General features: G+C 44.9%; 2 protein-coding genes across 2 annotated transcripts in view; one reads left to right on the plus strand and one right to left on the minus strand.

The window, feature by feature from the left end:
* The window catches only part of SCAMP4 (secretory carrier membrane protein 4), a 66,354-nt gene extending 51,090 nt beyond the window's left edge, over positions 1-15,264 (minus strand). The window contains exon 1 of the mRNA XM_089670059.1: positions 15,208-15,264. The gene's annotated coding sequence lies outside the window, so the exon portion shown is untranslated. The remainder of the gene's footprint in view (positions 1-15,207) is intronic.
* A 114-nt stretch (positions 15,265-15,378) lies between these two features.
* The window catches only part of DAPK3 (death associated protein kinase 3), a 36,782-nt gene continuing 27,957 nt past the window's right edge, over positions 15,379-24,203 (plus strand). The window contains exon 1 of the mRNA XM_089670064.1: positions 15,379-15,578. Coding sequence (XP_089526190.1) covers positions 15,517-15,578 — 62 coding nt within the window. The 5' untranslated portion in view covers positions 15,379-15,516. The remainder of the gene's footprint in view (positions 15,579-24,203) is intronic.

Consider the following 24,203-nt stretch of genomic DNA (forward strand, 5'->3'; position numbering starts at 1 on the left):
GAGCTACATCACCTACTGGACAGATTATAAAATTTTATCAATATAAAAAATCTGGGCTATTGTACTACTTGAACACAGCAAAGGGCTTGATACGCAGGTTTTGGAGGGAACAACAAGTACTGAAAATAAAAGACTGGGTGGATAGGGTGGAGAGGACGTATAGAATAGAGGAACTGTATCATATGGAGGAAGATAAAATGGAGGGTTTCCATATAAGGTGGGAAAATTGGGAAAAATTTTAAAAATCAAACCATACCTAGAATATGTGCAATAACTGTATTATTAAAAGTAATATCAAGTTCGGAATAGGAATTATTAAAAGGTAAATGCGAGAAGGGGGGGGCAGGGTAATGTATACTGTCTGTTTTATTAGCATTTGTACATTTGATATGGAGATTTGAAAACAATAAAAATTTTCAAATTAAAAGAAAAAAAATGTATTATATGTTATAGTACCTGGGCCCATTTACTCAGCTGTGTTTTAAAGCACACAAAAAATGCATGCGTCGTGGTTCACTGTAAAAAAGATAGTGTCCGTTTCTATCTGAACTCCACAGCGCAGCGTGTTTTGAAAAATACATGTGTTTTTTTCTGCGTTTTAGTATGTTGGGAGGCCCAAAGGAGTCATCAGCAGTGCGCGTAAAGGCATGTTTTGGCAACAGGTATTCACAAGACATGGTCAATGGCTGGTAACCCTATCTACTTCATTTTCTAAAGTCAAAAATTCATTGAAATTACAAGTCAAAATGCATCCCAACACACAAAGGAAAAGCAGGTTGAAACGTGATAATGCACCTACCTAACACTACAAAAACGCACCTCTACGCACACGCATAAACCCTTATAACAACCACCCCTAATTATTTCTGAAAATAGTTGTAATGTTATTATACCACTACCACCATTATAACACAAGGCTTTAGGAAATATATTGATTTTTGGGATCTTTCCAGCAGACGTTTAAAAAAGGTGCTTGAGTTGTGTTTTTACTGCTTCTCGATCGCATATCAATGCCACTCAAAATTATTAAAATAGGAAGTGGATGGAGGTGTACACACTACAGTGTCAGTGTGGCGAGGCAAAACAAACACTGCCTGCAGAGGCCAGCAGGCGCTGATGCTTTGCAATTTCCTTAATTCACTTTTATTGAAGCACACCACAAGCGTGCTGTAAATGCACTGTAAAAAAATCTCATGGGGCTTTGAGAAACATTGCCTGACATGACTAGAATACCTGTGCAATGCATCCAAAATGCTCATTAATGCTATAGTTCTAGTAATGTGTGTTAAAGGCTGCTTTATAATTCAACACCTGTGTACTGTAGCCATTCACAAAAAGCCCATTCATTTCATTGGGCTGTCGTACGCACAAGAAATGCTGAAGAGAAGTCCCTGACTCTCTTCCAAATGCACGCTGCACCAAACTGCATGGTACTGTGGCTCCATGTGGCTTGGTGAGTGCAAAAACATGTGCATTTGCAGATGCATGGGGGTGCCATTGCAAATACTGTATGCCCATGTAAGTGCAAATACGCACCCAGACCACACTCTCTTGAAGGTATAAATAAAAAGCAAAAATTTTTACACATGTACAGGTACACACAGATACGAGCAACTATGCACATGTGCTGTACAGCTCGTCCTTGCATTTTATTATGCCATAAGATGAATACGATTTACCTGCAACTGGGTGAAACATGTTCAAGGGGGTTCTCCCATGGGTAGCAGAGCAAGCAGAAGCCATTTTTTACTATGAGGAACTCACTATAGTACATGCTGAGGCAGTGTGTGCACAGGTGCTATTTTGTTGTAGTCCTTGATGTGTCCGACAAGCCAGTATTCAACCCGACCAGCACCTGCCAATATTGTGGCCAATTGGCTGGGATAACAGATTGGGGTATTTGAGTGGTATCTATTTTATTTGGTTTCTGGTCTACTAAGCAATATATGATGTTCCTACATAAGTACTTTGTGCAAGTACCTTTAATGGCACCGCCACACATCTGCTAATTGGCAGTGTTTAGGCAGGTGCAGTTAGCTAGTCATCCACAAGGTGGCTGAGTTCCAGAATTGTGTTTGGTTACAAAAAGTAACATCTTCAGGTGCTAGTCCCCATTAAGTTAGAGCCCTCCTGTTGTGATGTCATGGGTGAATCAGGACCCAGTTATAAGCCAGGTTGGGAGGAGCCCAAATGTGGTTGACAATGTATTGTAAAGTGACCCCCAGATTATAATTTATCACAAACTCATGCCTAATATAACCATGCCCACAAAATCACCACTCCACCACCCCCATTTTTAACACACTAGAAACAATCAAACACAGACTTTTGGAATAAAGACAGACATTTAAAATATCAAGACAAAAAAGAAGTCACGAAGAATGTCACTCTTTACAGTTTTGTTGGGACACCTCACCGTAATTGTTGGTGCTTGCATCAGATTCATGTACCTTCATGTGTATTCAGGTACATGAATCTGTAGGCCGACACTGAGGTTGGAGAATACATAGTGCACACTCCTTCCTCAGTGTGTCCCCTCCCTGACTACTGCGCCCATCACACAGACAGACACATAGCCTAAGAGTTTTGGAGTGCAGTAGGCAGAGCCTGATGGGGAACTGAGAGACTAGTTCCCCATCAGGTCCACCTTCCTTTTGATTGGGAATGCATGGCAGTGGGCAGGTCATAACTGCTATTCAGTCCAAGAGAGGCTTTGAAATCCACCCACTGTTGTCCGTTGTCAACCAAAAAGAAGATGGACCTGATTTGGAACTACTAGTTTCTCAGTTCCCCATCAGGCTGTATCCATCCAACAGGTGCTGTGGCTGTGGTGCACCCCAAAGCACTTTCCAAACGCAAAAAAATGGTGCTGACATGTTTAAGTGCATTCTGGTGGGTTAACAATCCATTATAATAAATACCTTGGTAACGAGATGCCACAGACTGCAATAGTGTACAGTGCCCTGAAAAAGTATTCATATCCCTTGAATTGTTCCTGTTAAATTGTCACGTTACAACCAAAAACGTAAATGTATTTTATTGGGATTTTATGCGAAAGACCAACACAAAGTGGCACACATTTCTGAAGTGGAAATGATAAATGGTTTTCAAAATTTTTTACAAATAAATATCTGAAATGTGTGGCGTGCATTTGTATTCAGCACCTCTGAGTCAGTAGTCAATGTCTCTACCAGCTTTGTACATCTAGAGGTTGAAATTTTTGCCCATTCTTCTTTGCAAAATAGCTCAAGCTCCACAATTTTCAAGTCTTACCACAGATTCTCAATTGGAGTTAGGTCTAGAATTTGATTGGGCCATTCTAACACATGAATATGCTTTGATCTAAACCATTCCATTGTAGCTCTGGCTGCATGTTTAGGGTCGTTGTCCTGCTGGAATATGAATGTCTGCCCCAGTCTCAAGTCTTTTGCAGACTCTAACAGGTTTTCTTCTAAGATTGCACTGTATTTGGCTTCATCCATCTTTCCATCAATTCTGATCAGCTTCCCTGTCCCTGCTGAAGAAAAGCATTCCCACAATATGATGCTGCCACCACCATTTTTCACAGTGGGGATAGTGTGTTCAGAGTGATGTGCAGTGTTAGTGTTCCGCCACACATAGTGTTTTGCTTTTAGGCCAAAAAGTTAAATTTTGGTCTCATCTGACCAGAGCACCTTCTTCCACATGCTTGCTGTGTTCCCCACATGGCTTCTCACAAACTGTAAATGAGACTTCTTATGGCTTTCTTTCAACATTGTTTTTTCTGTTGCCACTCTTTCACAAAGGCAAGATTTGTGCAGTGCACTCTAATAGTTGTCCTGTGGACAGATTCTCCCACCTGAACTGTGGATCTTCACAGCTCCTCCAGAGTTACCATGGGCCTCTTGGCTGCTTCTCTGATTAATGCTCTCCTTACCCGGCCTGTGAGCTTAGTTGGACGGCCATATCTTGGTAGGTTTGCAGTTGTCCCATACTCTTTCCATTTTCAGATGATGGATTGAACAGTGCTCTGGGAGATGTTCAAAGCTTGGGATATTTTTTTATAACCTAACCCTGCTTTAAACTTCTCCACAACCTTATCCCTAACCTGTCTGGTGTGTTCCTTGGCCTTCATGATGCTGTTTGTTCAATTATGTTCTCTAACAAACCTTCAAAGGGCCTCACAGAAAAGCTGTATTTATACTGAGATTAAATTACACACAGGTGGACTCTATTTGCTAATTAGGTGACTTCTGAAGGCAATTGGTTCCACTAGATTTTAGTTAGGGGTATCAGAGTAAAGGGGCTGAATACAAATGCATTCCCCAGTTTTCAGATATTTATTTGTAAAAAATTTTGAAAACCATTTATCATTTTCCTTTCACTTCACAATTATGTGCCACTTTGTGTTAGTCTATCCCAGGGGCGGACTGACCATTCGGGCATTGCCCGAGGGCCCGGGGTCACTAGGGGGCCTGTGAGAGGATCACTGTCCAGTGACAGTGTGGGGAGCGGAGAAGGAGGCAGTCTCAGATCCCGATCCAGAATTAGCTCACCTGTCACTCCACGTGGGGGCAGAGTGAGTCGGGTGATGGGTCCAGACACTGTGCTGGAGATGGAGCCGGTGGGCAGTGGGTAGGTGAGAGGAAGATATTTATCAGGAACAAAGTCGGAGGTGATCGGTGCAGTGGAGGGACAGTGACAGCATCGATCTCCCTGCATGGATTTCAATGAAGCAGCTGAAAGCTGCGGGAGGGAGAGACTTCCAGCTGCCTTGCTGAAATCCATGCAGGGAGATCGGTGCTGTCACTGTCCCTCCCCTGCACTGATCATCCCTGATTGTGCATCGGATTTTCCTCCTGGGCCCCCCCCCACTCTGTGCTCCTCAGCCCCCCCCCCCCCCACTCACAGGTCTCTGATGTTTCATCTTCTCTGACAGTGTCCAGCCCCTCCCCCCATCCTCCACGGCAGAGCACAGGAGAGAGAATCTGCTCTGCCTCCCCTGTCCAGACCAGCCGGAAGCTTTGTGATTCATTCTCTCTCTCTCCCTCCCTCCCTCTCTCTCTCGCTCTCTCCACCCCTCCCCCCCTCTCTCTCTCTCCCTCTCCTTTCATTATTTCCTCCCTCCCTCCCCTCTTTTCATTCCTTCCTTCCTCCTTCCAATCCTTCCCTCCCTTTTCTTCCTTCCCACCCTTCTTTCCTTCCTTCATCCATTCCCTCCCTCCTGTTTTTTCCTCCCCCCCCCTTCCTCCATCCGTTCCCTCCCTCCATTTTCTTCCTTCCTCCATCCCTCCCTTCATTCTTTCCTCCCTCCCCTCCTTTCATATCCTTCCTTTCTTCCTGCCTCCATCCCCTCCTTTCCTTTCCTTCCTTCCCTCCCTTAACTTCATTCTTTCCACCATCCATTTCCTTCCTTCATCCATCCATTCCCTCCCTCCCTTTTCTTCCTTCCCTTCTCTTCTCTTCCCTTCCTTCCTTTCTCTATTTATTCCCTTTTCTTCCTTCCTTCCTTCCTTCCTCTCTCACCTCCTTCCTTCCCTCCCCTTCCTTCATCCATTCCTCCATCCATTCCTTCCTTCCTCCAACCAATCCCTCCCTCCCTTTTCTTCCTTCCTACATCCCCTCCCTTCATTCCTCCCTCCCTCCCCTCCTTTCATTTTCTTCCTCCCTCCCTTCCTTCCTTCCTTCCCTCCCCTTCCTTCAATCCTCCATCCATTCCCTCCCTCCCTTTTCTTATTTCCTTCCCACCCTTCTTTCCTTCCTCCATCCATTCCCTCCCTTTCCTTCCTTCCTCCATCCCTTTCTCCCTTCCTTCATACATTTCCTCCCTCCTTTTTCTTATTTCCTCCATCCCCTCCTTCCTTCTATCCCCTTCCTTCATTCCTTCCTCCATCCATTTTCTTCCTTCCTTCCTCCATTCCCTCCCTTTAATTCCTTACCTTCATTCCTTCCTCTATCCCCTTCCTTCATTTTTTCATTCCCTCCCTCCTTGTCCTTCAATCATTCCTTCCTTCCCCACTCCCTCTCCTTCTTTCAATCCTTCCTTCCTTTCTCCCTTCATTCCTTCCTTCCTTCCTACATCCCCTCCCTTCATTCTTTCCTCCCTCCCCTCCTTTCATTTCCTTTCTTCCTCCCTCCCCTCCTTTCTTCCCTCCCTTACCTTCATTCCTTCCTCTATCCCCTCCCTTCATTTTTCATTCCCTCCCTCCTTGTCCTTCAATCATTCCTTCCTTCCCCACTCCCTCCCCTTCTTTCAATCCTTCCTTCCTTTCTCCCTTCCTCCCTCCCTTCATTCCTACATCCCCTCCCTTCATTCTTTCCTCCCTCCCCTCCTTTCATTTCTTCCCTCCCTTACCTTCATTCCTTCCTCTATCCCCTCCTTTCATTTTTTCATTCCCTCCCTCCTTGTCCTTCAATCATTCCTTCCTTCCCCTATCCCTGTCCCTTCCTTCAATCCTTCCTTCCTCCCTCCCTTCATTCATTCCTTCCTTCCTTCCTCCATCCCCTCCCTTCATGCTTTCTTTTTTTTTTCTTCCTTCCTTCCTCCACTCCCCTTTCTTCCTCCATCCATTCCCTCCTTCCCTCCCTTCCCTTCTTTTCCTTCATCTCTCTCTCTCTCCCCCCTCTCTCTCTATCTTCTCTCTCCCTCTCTATCTCCCTCTCCCTGCCCCCTCTCTCTCCTTCCTTTCCTTCCTCCATCCCCTTCTTTCATTCTTTCCCCCCTCCCTCCCCTCCTTTCATGTCCTTCCTTCCTCCATTCCTTCGTTCCTTCCTTTCTCTTTCCATTCCTTCCCTCCCTTTTCTTCCTTCCTTCCGTCCCTTCCTTCATCCATTCCCTCCCTCCCTTTTCTTCCTTCCCCCCCCACCTTCCTTCAATCCTTCCACCATCTATTTCCTTCCTTCCTCCATCCATTCTCTCACTCCCTTTTCTTCCTTCCTCTGTCCCCTCCCTTCCTTCTTTCCCTCCCTCCCTCCCTCTTTCCCTTCCTTCCTTTTGCTGTCCCTCCCCTTCTTTCCTTCATCTGTTTCATCCTTCTTTTTTCTTCCTTCCTCCCTCCCTCCCTCCCTTCCTTCCTTCCCTCCCTACCTTTTCTTCCTTACCTTCATTCCTTCCTCTATCCCCTCCCTTCATTTTTTCCTTCCCTTCCTCCTCATCTTTTAATCATTCCTTCCTTCTTTCCCCCTTCCCTCCCCTTCCTTCAATCCTTCCTTTCTCCCTTCCTCCCTCCCTTCATTCCTTCCTTCCTCCATCTCCTCCCTTCATTCTTTCCTCCCTCCCCTCCTTTCATTTCCTTCCTTCCTCCCTCCCCTCCTTCCTTCCCTCCCTTTCCTTCATTCCTTCCTCCATCCATTTCCTTCCTCCCTCCCTCAATCTGTTCCTTCTCTTTTCTTCCTTCCTTCCTTCCTTCCTTCCTTCCTTCCTTCCCCTTCCTTCCTTCCCTCCTTTACCTTCATTACTTCGTCCATCCATTTTATTTCCTTCCTCCATCCATTCCCTCCCTCCCTTTTCTTCCTTCCCTTCCTTCCTCCCACCCCTCCTTCCTTCCCTCCCCTGCCTTCCTTCCACCATCCATTCCCTCCCTTCTTTTTCTTTCTTTCTTTCTCTCTTTCTTTCTCTTTCTTTCTTTCCTTCCTTGATTCCTTCCTCCCCTCCCTTTTCTTCCTCCATCCATTTCCTCTCTCCCTCCCTTCTTAACTTCCTCCCTTCCCTCCTTTTCCTTCATTCCTTCCTCCATCCATTTTCTTTCCTTCCTTCCTCCCTCCCTTTTATTCTTTCCCTTCCTTCCTCTATCCCCTCTCTTCATTCTTTCCTCCCACCCCTCCTTTCTTCCCTCCCCTTTCTTCCTCCATCCATTCCCCGCCTCCCTCCCTTTTCTTTCTTCCTTCCTTCCCTCCATCCATTCCCTTCCTTCCGATATAAGGGGGTACAGGTTCTGTTTATTCATTCCAATCTAATAACAGTCCAATATATACAAGTGCTCCCTGTTCACTCCCTACTGACACTGTCCACTGCCCCCACAAAATCATTGTGAAAAATACAGAAATAAATTGTAAAAAAAATAAATAAAAATTAGATAATAAAAATTAAAAAATTCTGACACCCACACCATTGCTCTACTGACACCATCCACTGGCCACCCAAAAGTAATTTGAAAAAAAAAAATGATAAAAATAATAAAACATTAATATGTAAAAAAAAAAATCATAAAATTGTAAAAAAAAAATAAAATAATACTAATAAAAATGAAGAACTACTGACACCATACTACTCATACTACCTACCGCCATACACTCCGCACTCCTCTCCCTGTACATACTACCCACCGCCATACACTCCGTAGTCCTCTCCCTGTACATACTACCCACCGCCATACACTCCGTAGTCCTCTCCCTGTACATACTACCCACCGCCATACACTCCGTAGTCCTCTCCCTGTACATACTACCCACCGCCGTACACTCCGCACTCCTCTCCCTGTACATACTACCCACTGTCATACACTCCACACTGTACATTCCATATTTAACATTACCTCATTCTGCACTATATAAGTCATCTCAGACGCTATATTTAACCACACCCCTTTTAAGCCACGCCCAATTTTTAGCACAATTTAAAACACATCCCTCCTCTCTCATCCCTTTCTCTCTCTCTCTCTTCCTTTTTTTCACCCTCTCACTCCCCTCTCTCTTTCACTTCCCCCACATGGCAGCCATCTTTAAACCTGAAAGTGCCCAGTGCCTTCTACGGAAAGAACCCAAAGAACATTCATGCAGTCTTTTCTGCAGTAAATATTTAAATACCCCTTCTATGGAGCTGAGCTGCAATATGTAGGTAGGGTGTTGTGTGGGTGTGCTTGAGTGTAGGTGGGGACACAGGGGGCCCCATTATCTCATACTGCCCGGGGGCCCCATGAGTTGTCAGTCCACCCCTGGTATATCCCATAAAATACATTTACATTTTTGGTTGTAACATGACAAAATGTGGAAAATTTCAAGGGGTATGAATACTTTTTCAAGGCATTGTATGTGGACCCTCATAGTCCATGTTCATTAGAAAGCAGCTAAAGCATAAGTAGAAAAGCCTGTCTCTCGTAAGACTTTGTACACCTTATGTTTTGTTGTACCACAGATGTATTTAGATGGTTTAAAGTGTATGTGTAGCTTACAGCTTAAAACTTTTGGATGAAATAAGGAAGGGCTAAAACTCGTTAGTTTTTGGGTTTTTTTTTCGTTTTTTACTGTCTGTGTACACTGTTATAAATTACATTCTCCTGACATCTGCACTTGGTATGTTCTAATTACATTACATTCTGACCAAAGTGTTCATAGTTGCTGGTTGCTGTATACAGCCCCCAATTCCAAAAAAGTTGGGGCGCTGTGTAAAATCTACAAACAGAATGCAATGATTCACAAATCTCATAAACCTATATCTTATTCACAATAGAAAGTAGAAAACATCACATGTTTAAACTGATAAAATGTACCATTTGAAGAAAAAATAAGGTAATTTTGAAATCAAAGTCAACAACATGTCCCAAAAAAGATGGGACAGGGCAACAAAAAGCTGGCAAAGTAAGTGGTACTAACAAATAGGAGCTGGAAGAACATTTTGCAACTAATTACATTAATTGCCAATAGGTCAGTAACATTATTGGGCATAAAAAGAGCATCTTAGAGAGTCAGAGTGTCTCAGAAGTTTGAACTTCTCCCAGTGTCTCAGAATGTCTCAGAGAGGTATCACCAATCTGTAAAAAGCTGTCGAACTATTTCAGGAGAGTGTTCCTCAACAAAAAAAATTGCAAAGACTTTAAATATATCATCATCTACAGTACATCATCAAAGATTCTAGGACTCTGAAGAAATACCTGTGAGAAAGGGACTAGGCCGAAACGTATTACGTGCCAGTGATCACTGCATTAATAACAATTACTCTATCCAAAATGTAAGAAAAAAATGTTTTGCTGTGAGTTCCACTTCAAAGTATAACTAAAGACAACATTGTCTTTAGATTTGGATGGATTGCTATGGGTTTAGAACCTTTGTCATTTTTTTGGTCTGTCCGTGTCCCCATTAGGAGAGATTTTCATTTTCTAATTGTCTTGATCAGCAATGTCACCAGGAAAGAAAAAGTAAGCAAATCCAAAATTTTGAGCTGCCACCAAAACACAAGTAGAGGGGAAAATCATCCAATGGACGGAGACACTTGTTTCCCTGTCAACTGTACAAAAACATGCCACAACAACCTGGATTTACAGTATTAACACACCCTTGTGGAAGGGGCCATAACTGCATGCAAAGCAGTTGGCACACAATGACGTAGTCACTAGACTTCAGTGGGCATGTTTGTAAATCAGAATGCCTGCCAAACATGAAATGCTGCACTGTAAAGTGCAGTTGCGGCAATGTGGGCAGACCTGAATGGCTGCCGTGTAAATTTGTAGATTGGTGATCAGGGGGTGGTAAAAACGTGGATCAACTGATTGTTTTTACTACCCTTTTGCTACCAATGTGAATGATGTCCTAAAGAAACCCTGTTACATTGCCCTTTCAGAGAAAATGGCAGGGTCTATGTCAAGTCCACCCTATACTTACCTCTCCAGAGCAACTCCATGTTTTCTTTCCTGTTGTCAGAGTTTAGAGGGAGTTCTGAGAAATTTGACAGTGCTTGGACCTTGTGATCTATGCTTGAACATGCAACATGAGATGAAACAACATGCAACCCTACTCCTGCAATTACCATGTATTTTACAGCTACAGAAGGAAAAGCAGCAGAGGAGTGCAGGAGAAGCAAGTATAAGGCTGCATTCACATTGTAGGGTTTTGTGAATGCACGCATGTGCGCATTGTCCTGCCTCGTGCATAGGACAGCCCATTCATTTAATTGGGTTGAGCTGCCTGCGAAAAATGTGGCAAAATAGCTCAGGTACCTTTTGGAGTGATGTGCATTAAGCTTTTTTTTTTACTACACATTGTGCCACCTTTGAGGTGTCATTAACAAAGAATGAAACCGCAAGTGTGACATGCGTTAATCATGCATTTAGTACAAGTCTGCAAATTCACACATGTTCATGAAATGCGATAATGTGAATGCAGACTAAAATGGGCTTTACAGTACACAGACCTTATCACCTGAAAGGGCAAGACGACAGGGTCTTTTTAACTCCTTGATGATGGGTATACACATATATATGTGGCCTCGGGGAAGTGGGTTTTTTTATGTGGGGTGCTCAAGTGAGCACTAGAGGGGCAGAGCAGAGAGCTGGTGACTGACAGTCATTGGTTCTCTGCTCACTAAAGACTGGGAACCAAGCGATCAGGGTCTTTGACTGCTCAGTTCTCAGTCTTAGAAGCGGTGTGGGAGAGATGCAGCATAGGTCAATATAATTTTTGGTTTTCAGTACCCCATACTTCTCTTTTAACCACTTCCAGTCCGGACACTTTTACCCCCTTCCTGTCCAGGCCAATTTTCAGCTTTCAGTGCTATCACACTTTGAATGACAATTGCATGGTCATGCAATATGTACCCATATGAAGTTTTTTGAGATAGATAAAGCTTTATTTTGGTGGTATTTATTCACCACTGGGATTTTTATTTTTTTTGCTATGTAAATGAAAATATCCAAAAATTTTGAAAAAAAGTGTTTTTCCTATAACATTTTGCAAATAAATAGTATTTCATCATAAATCTTGGCCAACATTTATACCGTTATCTTTTTCGTAAAAAAAATAAATAACCAAAAATTATCATTTTTAAACTTTTTTTTTTATATTATTATTTATGGGGTTTTTTTTCATACTGTCACCCTAGCAGTACAGTGTTTTTTTTTTTACACTGATTGCTTTTACACCCATAAAGGCTGTAAAAGCAATCATTTCTCCTTCTCTCTGGCTGCATTCTTGCAGCCATTGAGAACTACTGTGTGAGCTGTGATTGGTCACAGCTTGTCACATGGTACAAGGCTGTTGTGAATAACCTTGTACCATGTGACCTCTGTGATCATTCACAGATTTCACACGTAGTAAGCAATGATGTCAGAAGTGACATCTTGCTTACTACTCTGCATGTGATCACTGATTGGCCAATCAGTGATCACATGATCGGGACCTCACACAGAGGACACAGCGGGCACCGGATCCTGGGAACGTGCACAAGCAGGGTGTGGTGAGGCCGTATATAAACGGTCACCCAACCCTGCACTGCCACCCTCCGGCCATTTATATACATGGGCCAGACGGGAAGTGGTTAAGCACATTTTGTTTGTCAATTGTTGTGACTTAGATGAGAATCTAACCATATTTTATTTTAAATTACTGTAGAAAACCAGTTAATTCCAAAGGGTTCACATACCTTTTCTTGCCACTATGTATGTACAGTTTTACTAACACATGTCAAAGTTGCAATACTCTGTTCAGACGTTAAGAGAAGTATGGCTTTATAAAAAACATAAACATTATACTGAGCTAGGTGGATGCAGCAATGATCGGATACTGTATCTGACCCCTGCCACCTCGAACATTGAGAACAGAACAATCAAAAACTGCTGATCACTCAGTTCTCCTGTCCACTCTGAACAGAGAGCTGGTGACTTGTCAGTCATAGGCTCTCTGCTCTTCCCTTCCAGCACTCATTTGAGCGCTTGGCTATGGAGGGGATAGGAGCAGCAGGCTCAGCTTCTCAGCAGCTCGCCTAGAGGCTGAGCCATCTGCCGATCCAGCCCTCAGTGTGGATCCTAACTTTAAAGTTGAGATCTTTTTAGAGCTTGAATCGGCTCTGTGATGTTAGCTGACAGTCGGTTGAAAACGGGTCACAGGAGTGCAGAACAAACTACATTCCTGTGATCGGCAGAAGAAGTATAGCCAAAATAGCTTATAGCTATACTTCTCCTTAAAGAATTGTTTTATCCTCCATCAGGGCTGCTATTAGAAAAACACGGGGCCCCATATAGCCAACCTGACAGGTTCCCCCCCCCCCTCAAAAAAAAAAGACAGTTTACTATGCCTCAGTTATGAATGAACACAGTGAGTGATTGATAATGATCACTCATTGTGATCATTTAGGAAAGGAAGGGGCTGGTAAATGTGACATATTTGCTGGGCTCTTCCCCCACTCTACATCCTGAAGGTTCCTATCGTGTGCTTTCAGCTGCTGGTGGGAAAGAGAGGAGGCAAGCTGGCAGCACTGAAGGGGTGGGGGGAACACAGGGGGGCCTGGGCAGCAGGGGGAAATGTATGGTGCAAAGGGAGGGTGATGGGTGTGGTGGGGGTGGGATTATTGTAACCGATCCCCTGTATGTCTGTCTCTGCAGCAGCTGAACACCAGTGGGAGAGGAGAAGCCAGTTTTCAGCTGCTGCAGAGGGAGCCATACAGGGTAACAGTTCCAGTAATTGCCCCCCTAGATCTGATTTACCCAGCTGCCTGGGCCTCATACAAGAGGATTGGTGGTAATGAAGGGGGTTAATGTACCAGCTGAGACTATCACTCAACAACCTTTTGTCTTGCCCTATACTACCAGGTTATAGCTTTCAGCATAGAGTTGCCACCTGATCCCTTTAAAACCAAACACATTAATTACACAGGGTCTGTGGCTGACCACTTGCCTACCAGGCACTTTTACCCCCTTCGTGCCCAGGCAAATTTTCAGCTTTGAGTGTTGTTGCACTTTGGCAATTGCGTGGTCATGCAACATTGTACCCATGTGAAATTGTTATCTTTTTTTCAAATATAGCTTTTTTTGGTGGTATTTACTTGTCACTGGGTGTTTTATTTTTTGCACTATATACAAAAAAGAGCAAAAAATTTGAAAAAAATAAAAGCTTTTCTTTGTTTCTATTATAAAATTTAGCAAACAGGTAATTTTTCTCCTTCACTGATGTGTGTTGATGAGGCTGCACTGATGAGACGGCACTGGTAGACATTGATGAGGAGGCACTGATAGGCAGCAGTGATGGGCACTGATAGGCTGCACTGATGAGGCAGCACTGGCGGGCATTGATGAGAAGGTACTGATGATGCACTGATATGCAGCAATGATGGGCACTGACTGGCGGCGCTGCTGGGCGGCATTGATTGGTGCAACTGCTGGGCAGCACTGATCATCAGTGCCCTTATCAGTGCGGGTGTCTTCTGTGACATTTGCCGGTTATTGGCAGTACTTGCCTCGAGCTGTGACAGCGTGAGGAAAGTGCTGCTGATAACCGGCAACTGTATTTACTATGTGATCTGCTGTCATTGGACACAGCTGATCATGTGTTGAAAAGCTGCTGTGATTGGCCTTTTACCTAGTCATATGATCAGCTATGTCCATAGGACATAGTGATCACGGAGATCGCCAGGGGCGTGTTCTGGGAGGACATCATATGACCGCTCCCAGGACTGGACAACCGTGCTGTAGCCATCATTTGGCTATATTACGGTTGGCAAGTGGTTAACGGAGAAGTACAGCCAAAGCTCTTTTGCCTGTACTTGTTATTCATTGGACACAGCTGATCACGTGGTGAAAGGCTGCTGTGATTGGCCTTTTACGAAGTCATGTAATCAGCTATGTCCATAGGGCACAGTGATCACTCACAGCGCCAGGTGCGCACCGCTGGGGACGAGTGGAGGGCACATTCTGGGAGGACGTCATATGGCGCCCTCCCAGAACTGGACAACCGCGCTGTAGCCGTCATTCGGCTATAGCGCGGTTGTAAAGCAGTTAAGATGGTAATTAAACTCTGTGCCTTATGTGTATTAAATTAGCCCCAGAACCTGTGGAATTAATGTGTTCGCTTTTAAAGGGATAAGGTGGCAACCCTAAGGCTCCATGTACATGAGCCTACCCTGACCGCCGGAAAGCGCAAATCGCGGCAACTGCTTTTTTGCCTTGTTTTGTGTTTTCCAGCGGTCAAAACGATCCTATACTGAACGCGATCCTTCCATGTTCAAGAGAGGGAGGTTCAACCTCACCTAAGCGCGGCAGCGCCTAACCTCTGGTAAAAGCCTAAGTGTACATGGCTTTTATGGAGTCGAGTTTAGGAGCTTTGGCAAAAAAAATGCCTAGAGCTCGTAAACTGGAGTTTTAGCAGCTGCCCGTGTACATGGAGCCTAGAATTCATGTGCAGCACTACAATATGCTATACCCAGCAATACAAGAAGATACATTGCACATAACAGGAAGTATGAAGACAGCCACAAGCCGAGACCGCTGTGCTCACAGCACAAGAATGCAGCAATGTAGAGGGCACCTGAACTGTACAATGTTGCAGCATGACATCACTTCTATAATCCCCAAAGACTAGACTGCAGTGTCTGGCGAAAGGAATGCGGACAGCGGCACTCCCGTTCGCCAATCACAGGCCAGAATACGTAGAGCTGAGAAGGAAGAGGCGGGGTTTCTTTCCCAGGGTCTTCCGAGTTGGTCAGAAAGGCAGGTGACGTCAGCACTAAGGCATGTAGAATCATACGGAGTGCGGAAATAGTGAGCGAATACCGGGTGCTAGAAGGGTGTCGTACGGAATTATCACCGAGTCCAGGAGTCTGTCCATCCGGGCACCATGAGTGGATTCCGACAACAGAATGTGGAGGACTTCTATGAGATGGGAGAGGAGCTTGGAAGGTGAAGTGACTAGAAAGTGTTCTCTATGGTGTATTAATGTGGACTGATTCCTCCTGTTTCCTTATCTAGGCTGGTGTTGTGTCAGTGGGTTCAATAGCAAGTTCCCTTCCTGAGTTGACAACTTGGTGTTAGGTAAAAGATCTAGGAGGCGCAGAGTACCCACTGCCATGCATTTCCTTTAGTATGGGGGTGGGGCTAGAACCCCTGTCAGGTTCAGTGCAGGGACTGGTTTTCATGTCTGTTTAAATGAGTGGGATGCCTATTATTATTATTATTATTATACAGGAGTTATATAGCACCAATAGTTTGCTCAGCGCTTTACAATATAATGGGAGACAATACAGCAACAATACAGTTCAATACAAGAGGGATAGGAGGGCCCTGATCCTGGGAGCTTACAATCTAAGAGGCCTAGCACAGTCCTGAAAATGTGTGAGCTTTAATCATTTACCCTCCAGAGGATTTACCCCCCTTCCTGACCAGGCCATTTTTTTGTGTTATGGCGCTGCGTTACTTTAACTGACAATTGCGTGGTCGTGCAACACTGTACATAAATTAAATTTGTCATTTCCCCCACAAGTAGAGCTTTCTTTGGTGGTATTTGAGCGCCTCTGTGGTTTTTATTTTTTGCGCTATAAACCAAAAAAAGATCAAAAATTTTGAAAAAAACCCTATATTTTTGACTTTTTTCTATGAAACATATACAGTAAAACAAAATTAAAAATCAAATTTCTTCATAAATTTAGGCCAAAATGTATTCTGCGACATGTCTTTGCTAAAACAAAATCCCAATACATGTAAATTAATTAATTTACGTGAAAGTTATAGCATCTACAAATGGCGGTATAGATACTGGGATTTTTTTTTTATACTAGTAATGGTGGCGATCAGCGACTTATTGCGGGACTGCAGCGTGCATTCTAACACTGGGTGGGAAATAACTGCCACTGACATCCCCAGTGACACTAATACAGTGATCAGTGCTAATAAAAAGCACTCACACCATACTAATGGCACTGGGCAGGAAGGGGTCAACATCTGGGGCAATCAAAGGGTCAACTGTGTGCTGTGTGTATGTTTTACATCATGTGCTGTGCTGTGTTTTACTACGGTGACATGCTGTTTTGTATTTCTCTGCTGTGCAGAGAAATACAAAGCAGCATGTCCTTGCTGACAGGAGAGAGACCTGTGTTGTTTACACACAGGTCTCTCCCCTGTCAGCTCTGCCTACAGTCCCAGCTGAGAATTGCCAATCGGGACCCGGTGACTGACATGTCCAGCAGCCAATAGCAGTGCATTTAGGGTGGCGCGAGCGCTCCCCCTATTCGGTAATGCAGATCACATATATTTACGTGACTGCCTCCCTGTAGCAGTACTTCTATAGGACAGCGGGCAAGCAGTTAAAGTGTTGCTAAACCCATGTCCCTGCATTCACTATATCTGGTCTCCCACAATACACAGAACATGGAAATGCAAATATTTTATATTTATATTTAAATATAAACTGCTAAATACCTTTTCTCATCAGCAACCTTGTGACTTCTATCAGTGCCGAGCAGAGCACTAGTTAATCTTGTAGGAGGAGTTTTCATTCTCCCCTGACTTTCCTTTGGTGCTGCATAACCCCTGACCCTCTGGACAGCACTGATTGGCCCTGTGCTGATCACATTCACTCTCCCAAGAAAAAAAAAAACATACACAACAAACTGAGCATGTGCAGTTTGGCCCCAAGGCAATGTTCTATCAATGTTCTATCAGCAGATGCATTGTGGACAGTAGAAGAAGGGGAGGATCAGAGAAGACAGAATCAAACAGCCTTTTTACACAATGCAGAGGATTAACCCCTTAGGGTCCACAGTGAGTATAACAATCATGCTTTACTGCATATACAGACTGATTTTACTGTTGTGGGTTTAGTAACACTTTAAAGGGGAACTAAAGTCCTGCTGTTACTCACAATGAGCAGGCAGGCTCTTTATTGCAGAAGAGTCATGCAATGTCTTTTCTGCAGTAAAATCCACCTACCTGCCTGTTCTCAGTGGTCTCTGAAATGCAAACTGAGCTGTGTATGCGTAGCTCAGCTTGCAGTGCAGGTACATTCCCTGTGTCCTGGAACAACTGACTCCTGCTCATGCATAGGGATGATGTCATTCTGAGCCAGCCAATGAAGACAGTGGAAGAACGGCACACAGGAAGATGCCAGCAAGGAATGTTGGAAAGGTAGGTAAAGCTCACTAGTTCCACTTTAAAGCTGAAGTCCGGGCCCTCTATCCCCATGACCATTGTTTGTACATTCCCCAATCTCATTTTTAGTAAAGCAAGCTGCGATATGACAACATCGGTGCTTGCTGCAGTGGGAGAAGGTCATATGACGTCATCCCAGAACAAGAGAGCTCCCAACCGTCTGTCATTTCCTTAAACGGCGGGCGGGAGGAGGTTAAAGAAGAACTCTTGGATGGTGATTACATTTTCACAGTAGTCCAGCATAGTCAGGGAAAACCGCTGACATTAGTCAAAACTGTGTATAAAACTCACTGTTTTAAAGCTGTGATGTCATCATTCTGCTCTGAAAGTTTCTCAGTCTCCACAGTTCGGGAGGAGGTGTCTCAGAAGTGGCAGTGTCACTTCCTGTTAGTGCTCGTCACCACTTACTGAGACTACACATCCCAGCATTCCCTGGGATATAGAGTCTGTGTGGGGAGCAGGGTGGATTTGATTTAAATCAATTGATTTAAATCACTAGTGAAAAGGCTCGATTTATATTATAATTTTTAAGGAGCAACTGTCATCTGTCCCGCAGTGGCTCCTCCCCTGACCCGCTGTTGACTCACCAACAGTCGCATTCACTTTAATGGGATGGCTGGTGATGCGGCAGTGACACAACAAGGTGAGGTACGTGGCAGCAGCAGGTGAGTGGATGCCCGCTAACAGGCGCTGCCATGATGGATCTAAAATGACAGGTGCTCTTTAAATGTAAGGAATCCAACTCATTCTCACTAGTAGTTAGAAGCTTTAATATTTGCAAACCAAATGAAGGTTTCCTTTTTAGATTAATAAGCTGTCAGGTTAGTAAAACAGTGATATCACAACCAATTTTAGGTTAATCACACATAGCTGGAGAACTACGCAAATTCTTTTATTTCATGTTTTTCTCATGGTTACTGTGAAATTGTGTGAATGCATCAATGCAGTGCATGTTATCTCAGCTTGCAGAGCTTGGATTCATTGAATGAGTTTACCAAAAATGTAAATATTGCAAAATATACACCCTCATGCTACATACCTATTCATGCTGAATAAATTAAATTATTAATGTATCTTAAATAGAAAACTATCTTTAGATAGATTTTTACTCCAAAAGCATTTTATTAAAATAAATTTGATAAAAATAAAAAAAAATCTGATTTAAATAAACAAAAGCCGATAAAAATTAAAAAAATCAGATTTTTTTTTAAATCATCAATTTTTATCCACCCTGGTGGGGGGGACTGTGGGAATGTGTTTAATAGATCTGAAGTATGCTACATAGCTTCTTCTGTCTCCACCCGCCAGTATCGCTGTGCCCTGCTTTGCTCTCATTTTATGACAGTACATTTCACATTGTTTATCATAGGAAGCTGATGTGACAAGTCTTGCTTTCTCTGAACTGAACACATCATGGTCTGCCAGTGAAGTGTCTGGGTGGATCAGACCGGGAGTCTGCATCTGCTGGGTCCACCCACTGCAGTGAGCAGCAGCATCATTATGTGTCCCTCCCCTGCCTCTACTAAAAACTACAGAGGGGATTGTGCAAGATCGGTGGCTGAGGGGATAGAGGGCACATCAGCCACCAGTCTTGTGAACAGGATGTCTGACAGGCAAGAGAACTGTGCACTGTAAGGTGAACAGATTATTTAAAGGTATGGGAGCACCTGTACTAATATGTAGTAACATTTCTGCCCAGAGTTGTGTTTTAATTTTTATGAAATCAGCCCCTTGTTGATGGTAGATCTAAAGGAGATTGTACAAGTGTATGGCCACCTTTAGACTTCTGGCCTGGTCCACTCATTGTGCTGCATAGGTAGACCAGGATTCTGATCCATTCCAAACACACCCACAGTCCCACCCATTCAGACTGTACATCCCAGGACATGATGAGATTTGTAATCTTAAGAAGTGGGGACAAACACTGAGGTCCTGTTCACACCACGCGTAGCTGGAACTTGTGCTCCCACTCGCAATTCTTTTTGCATGTTTCTCATGTAGAAACTTCTGTCACACATAGGGCAGCCCAATTACTTGAATAGGCTGCCCTATGCACAATTGGCATTACAAGGTAGCTCAGGGACCAAATTTTGGCCCTGAGCCAGGAGCGATTTTACAGTCGAGTGCATTTTGTCATGATTTTCGCACAAAAATCGTGCCTCAAGATGAATGGCACCCAAATGCGCGTCATGTGTTTTTCTGCTATATTGAATCATGGGCAGGATCGTGTCAGTTCTGCCTACAATTCTAAATTGCACATATGTGAATGGGGCCTAAAGCAGCCCATAGATGAGTTTTGTTGTTTTCATTCAACCAGCAGGTTGAAGGAAAATAATGACTGTTTCCCAATCCAAATGTTAATTGTGGGTGGAGAATCCTCCTCACGGAGCCTCCTCTTCGTAGTCTGATAGCAGGTAGACTTCCTTGCCATTGGAATACACTGATCAGTGCTGCCGACTATAGCCTGCGGTGCTGATTGAGCAGGAAAAACCCAACAGGGTGGTTTAACAGAAGTCGGTCAGTCAGTTGAGATCTGTACAACCAAAGTGCCCATTCTGATATCCATTCTGAACCGGCCGAATTTCGATCCTAACTCCCACGGGGCTATTCTACAGTTTTAATCACCATCCTGGAGTTCTTCTTTAATGTTCAACTTCAGGAATAGGAAAAAATTCTCCTCTCAGTAGGGCTGCCCCTGCAGTGCAAGGGTTAACTGTTCATTTAAATCTAGGGATGGGAAGAGCAGTCTTACTTGATCCTCCGCTAACCTGTCAGACTGTGCTCCCCTGTGCTCCATCAGTGGACTGTCCCTTGGTGTCATCATTTCCATTGTAGGGCCATGCATCGGTCTTGATGATGTCAGGGGCAGGAGAGGAGGGGCTGCAGGGACTGGTCTTGCAGCACAGAGGATGCATTATGTAAAACTGAAAATAAATGGTAAAGGAAATCCTCTTGCGCTTAAATGTAGTAACCTATATGGACCAGCTGCCGGCACCCAATACTGAACCTTACACAGTAGTCAGAGAATATGAAATAAATATGGTGCAGCGCAATAAACGTACCACAATGATATATACAAAGCACACATAAATTATATATCAGCAAATGTAACGTGCTCATAATAGTAAACATGCAACCTAGTGGGTGATAAATCCTATAACAGCTTAATAAATGCGTGATGACTATTCAGTAGTCCTATAAGAATAAATATGGCTTGATAGGTAGACCTTGCTGGTGATCAAAAAAAGTGAAGAATATCAATCCTCTCAGGACAGTTCATAAGTGAACAATAGTGCTCAACTTAAGTGGAAAAAACATGCATGTGATAAAAACGCATGAGCAATCTGGTGATGGTGTCCACACACGCCTTCTGTGGCTGAATTGCCCCCTCACCTTGGATCAGTGACCCAATGGGCCCTTATGCCTTTAAGACCACAATAAGATCTTTATCCAAGGATTGGTGCCTCTGCCCCGTTCTTATGGACTCTCCAATGGACCCCTCACTGGCGGATAGATATACAGGACCCTCTGAATACTACTTGTATACCTATCCACCAGTGAGGGGTCCATTGGAGAGTCCATAAGAACGGGGCAGAGGCACCAATCTTTGGATAAAGATCTTATTGTGGTCTTAAAGGCATAAGGGCCCATTGGGTCACTGTTCTAAGGTGAGGGGGCAATTCAGCCACAGGAGGCGTGTGTGTGGACACGATCACCAGATGGTGAGGAGTTCTAATCAGGTAGTTGTAGCGTGCAAGACTACTGAGTGGAGGTGGAGTGGAATAGAGAAGTTTTCAATTCCCCTGTGATCCCTGGATGAGCTATCTACACATAAGGATCCGATACAGAGGAGATTAATAGCCTTTTGGCCCTGTGTGGGTCAGTGCGGGGAGGTGAGCAGGCACTGCTGCCATTTGAGGATTTGTGCACTAGAAGTGAAGATCACTTTTTCCACGAAGTTTCACTTGCATGGACTTTATTTAATTTTGATTATTCACAGATGGTGATCGTATATTTCACAGTTATATAATAATTTGACAAACAATTTTCTTATATTCACTTGGTATTATTGTCATTATCATTTCACGGTTTATCCAATTCGCACTGATGTATATATGTATATGAGCTCTTTCTCCCTACGTCTTCCAGGACAGCCATCTGAGACCTTGGGCTCCTCCCTCTGGATCAGGAAACACACCATCCCACATGGCTTTAAAAGGCGGGCCTCCGGGCCTCACATCCAGTTTTTTGTGTTTCCTGAGCCGGAAGGATGCGCGCCGTAGGAGCCAGGGTGATCCTCGCACCCTCAGGAAGGCTGGCCTGGAAGGGTGTGGTGCGGTCTGTACCTCCGTCCCCGGTGCCTTCCACGTGGTGGGGCTGGCATCTGGTGGTGTCCTTCAGGCCCAGGTGGGTAACCGGCGCTGCCGCATGTCACTGGGGCTTGCCCCGATCGTGGCCTCTCCTCTGACCCGGCATTCAGTTGAATGTGCAGGGGAGAGGCGGGACTTCCGGTTGGGCGCGGCCTTGCGTTCCAGCAACCGGAAGTAGCAGGGCGGATGCGCTCTACAGGCCGGAAATCCGCCAGTGACGTCAGCGCCGGGCGCCGGAGACGCAGCTCCGATCTCCAGAGGCGCAGGCAGCACCAGGGGAATTAAAAAGCTGGTGGGCGTGCGGAGCGGCGGCGCTGTCTCCACGCCAGGGGGACGATGGAAGCAGGACCTTCTCGGGCTGACCCCGGTACCGGCTCCTCCCAGGTAAGCTTGGGGAGGCTCCCCTTTATGCTATATTCCTGGGGGGGTTTTTTTTAGGAGGTCCCTTAAGTCCCCAAGTTGTGGGTGTTAGGGCACGCTGCAATTTTTTCCACATTACTGGATGCAGTGGGGGTCCTGGGATATTGTTCCTCTCAAGTGCCTAGTTCTGTTTTTTTTTTTTTGTCATTTCTTCTTTAGACTAAAACACAGGACAGGACCCCAGTACAGGCCCTAAAGAGGAGATGTGCAGTGTGTGCGGCCAAGTTAGGCGCAGGATATGAGAAGCCTTTATGCCGCAACTGCATTGATAGTCTTGTTAGAGACTAATCTTTTACAACATGCCATAAAGTTTTGTCCTCTATTAAAGAGGATATGTCGGCAACTTTTCAGGCGTTTAGGTCCCTTCTGGATAGGGTTCAGTCTCCTTTGGAGATTGGTTCGTAGTCTGCATTGGGGGTCATGCCCTCCCGGCAGGTAGTTCCGGAAGAGGAGGAAGATATTCCTCGATCTCGGACATCCTCCCAGTTAGGTTCAGGGTCCGAGGAGGAGGAAGCCCCCACCTCTTCAGGCTCTAAGTATAGATTGGCCCTAGAAGAGGTGGACGAGCGTTTGAAAGCAATTTATGAGACTCTGGAGATAGAGGAGGAAGAAGTGACCTTGTCGAAGCATGATCTCATGTATCAGGGGCTTCATGCTAAAAAAGCCAGAGTTTTTCCGGTCCATAGTTCCTTGGTTGAAACTATCAGACAGGAGTGGGAAAGCCCGGAGAGGAGGCCCTTCTTTTCCGGTGCCCTAAAGAAGAGATTCCCCTTTGACGAGGACCCCTCGCAACCCTGGAAAGAGGTTCCAAAATTAGACGCCCCTTTGTCCAGGAATTCGAAAAGGACGGATCTGGCCTTTGAGGACATGGGGGCCTTAAAGGACCCTATGGACAAGAGGGGGGAAGTTTTGTTGCGAAGAGCCTGGGAATCCTCTTCAGTCAGTTTGAAACCTGCCCTGTCGGCAACTTGTTTGGCCAGAAATTTGGAGTGCTGGTTAGCCCAACTACAGAATCACCTAGCGGCAGGAACCTCGAGGCAGCAGATCCTGAAATCACTACCGTTGCTTCTGAAAGCGGCAGGGTTTTTGGCGGACTCCTCGGCAGAATCGGTCAAGCTTGCGGCCAGGTCTTCAGCCCTGGTTAACTCTGCTAGGCGAGCTTTGTGGTTAAAAACCTGGGCGGGGGATTCAGCGTCCAAGTTGCGTTTATGCGCGTTACCATTCCTGGGGGATAACCTTTTTGGCCCAGGCCTGGAGGAGGCTCTTGAGCGTACGGCTGATAGGAAGAAGGCCTTCCCAGAGAGTAGAAAAAAGGTGTTTCCTAGGAAACCCTTTCGGCCTAGAACCCAAGTGCTTCAGCCAAAGAAGCATTGGACAGGGCATAAAAACAGAGGCCGGAGAGGGATATTATTCAATCCTCCTCAGGGATCCTCCAAGCCCCAATGACTTGGATGGCCCGGTAGGGGGAAGGTTGGGGTCCTTTCTCCCTCAGTGGGCTTCTATATCCCCGAGCCCCTTCATTTGGAGCCTGATTCAGGGAGGCTACAGGATAGAGTTCGGGGACTGCCCTCCAAACAGGTTCTTGGTTACA

This window comes from Staurois parvus, unplaced genomic scaffold, assembly GCF_062004578.1.
Source record: "Staurois parvus isolate SC_StPar_1 unplaced genomic scaffold, SC_StPar_1.0 ptg000086l, whole genome shotgun sequence".
Taxonomy (NCBI): domain Eukaryota; kingdom Metazoa; phylum Chordata; class Amphibia; order Anura; family Ranidae; genus Staurois; species Staurois parvus.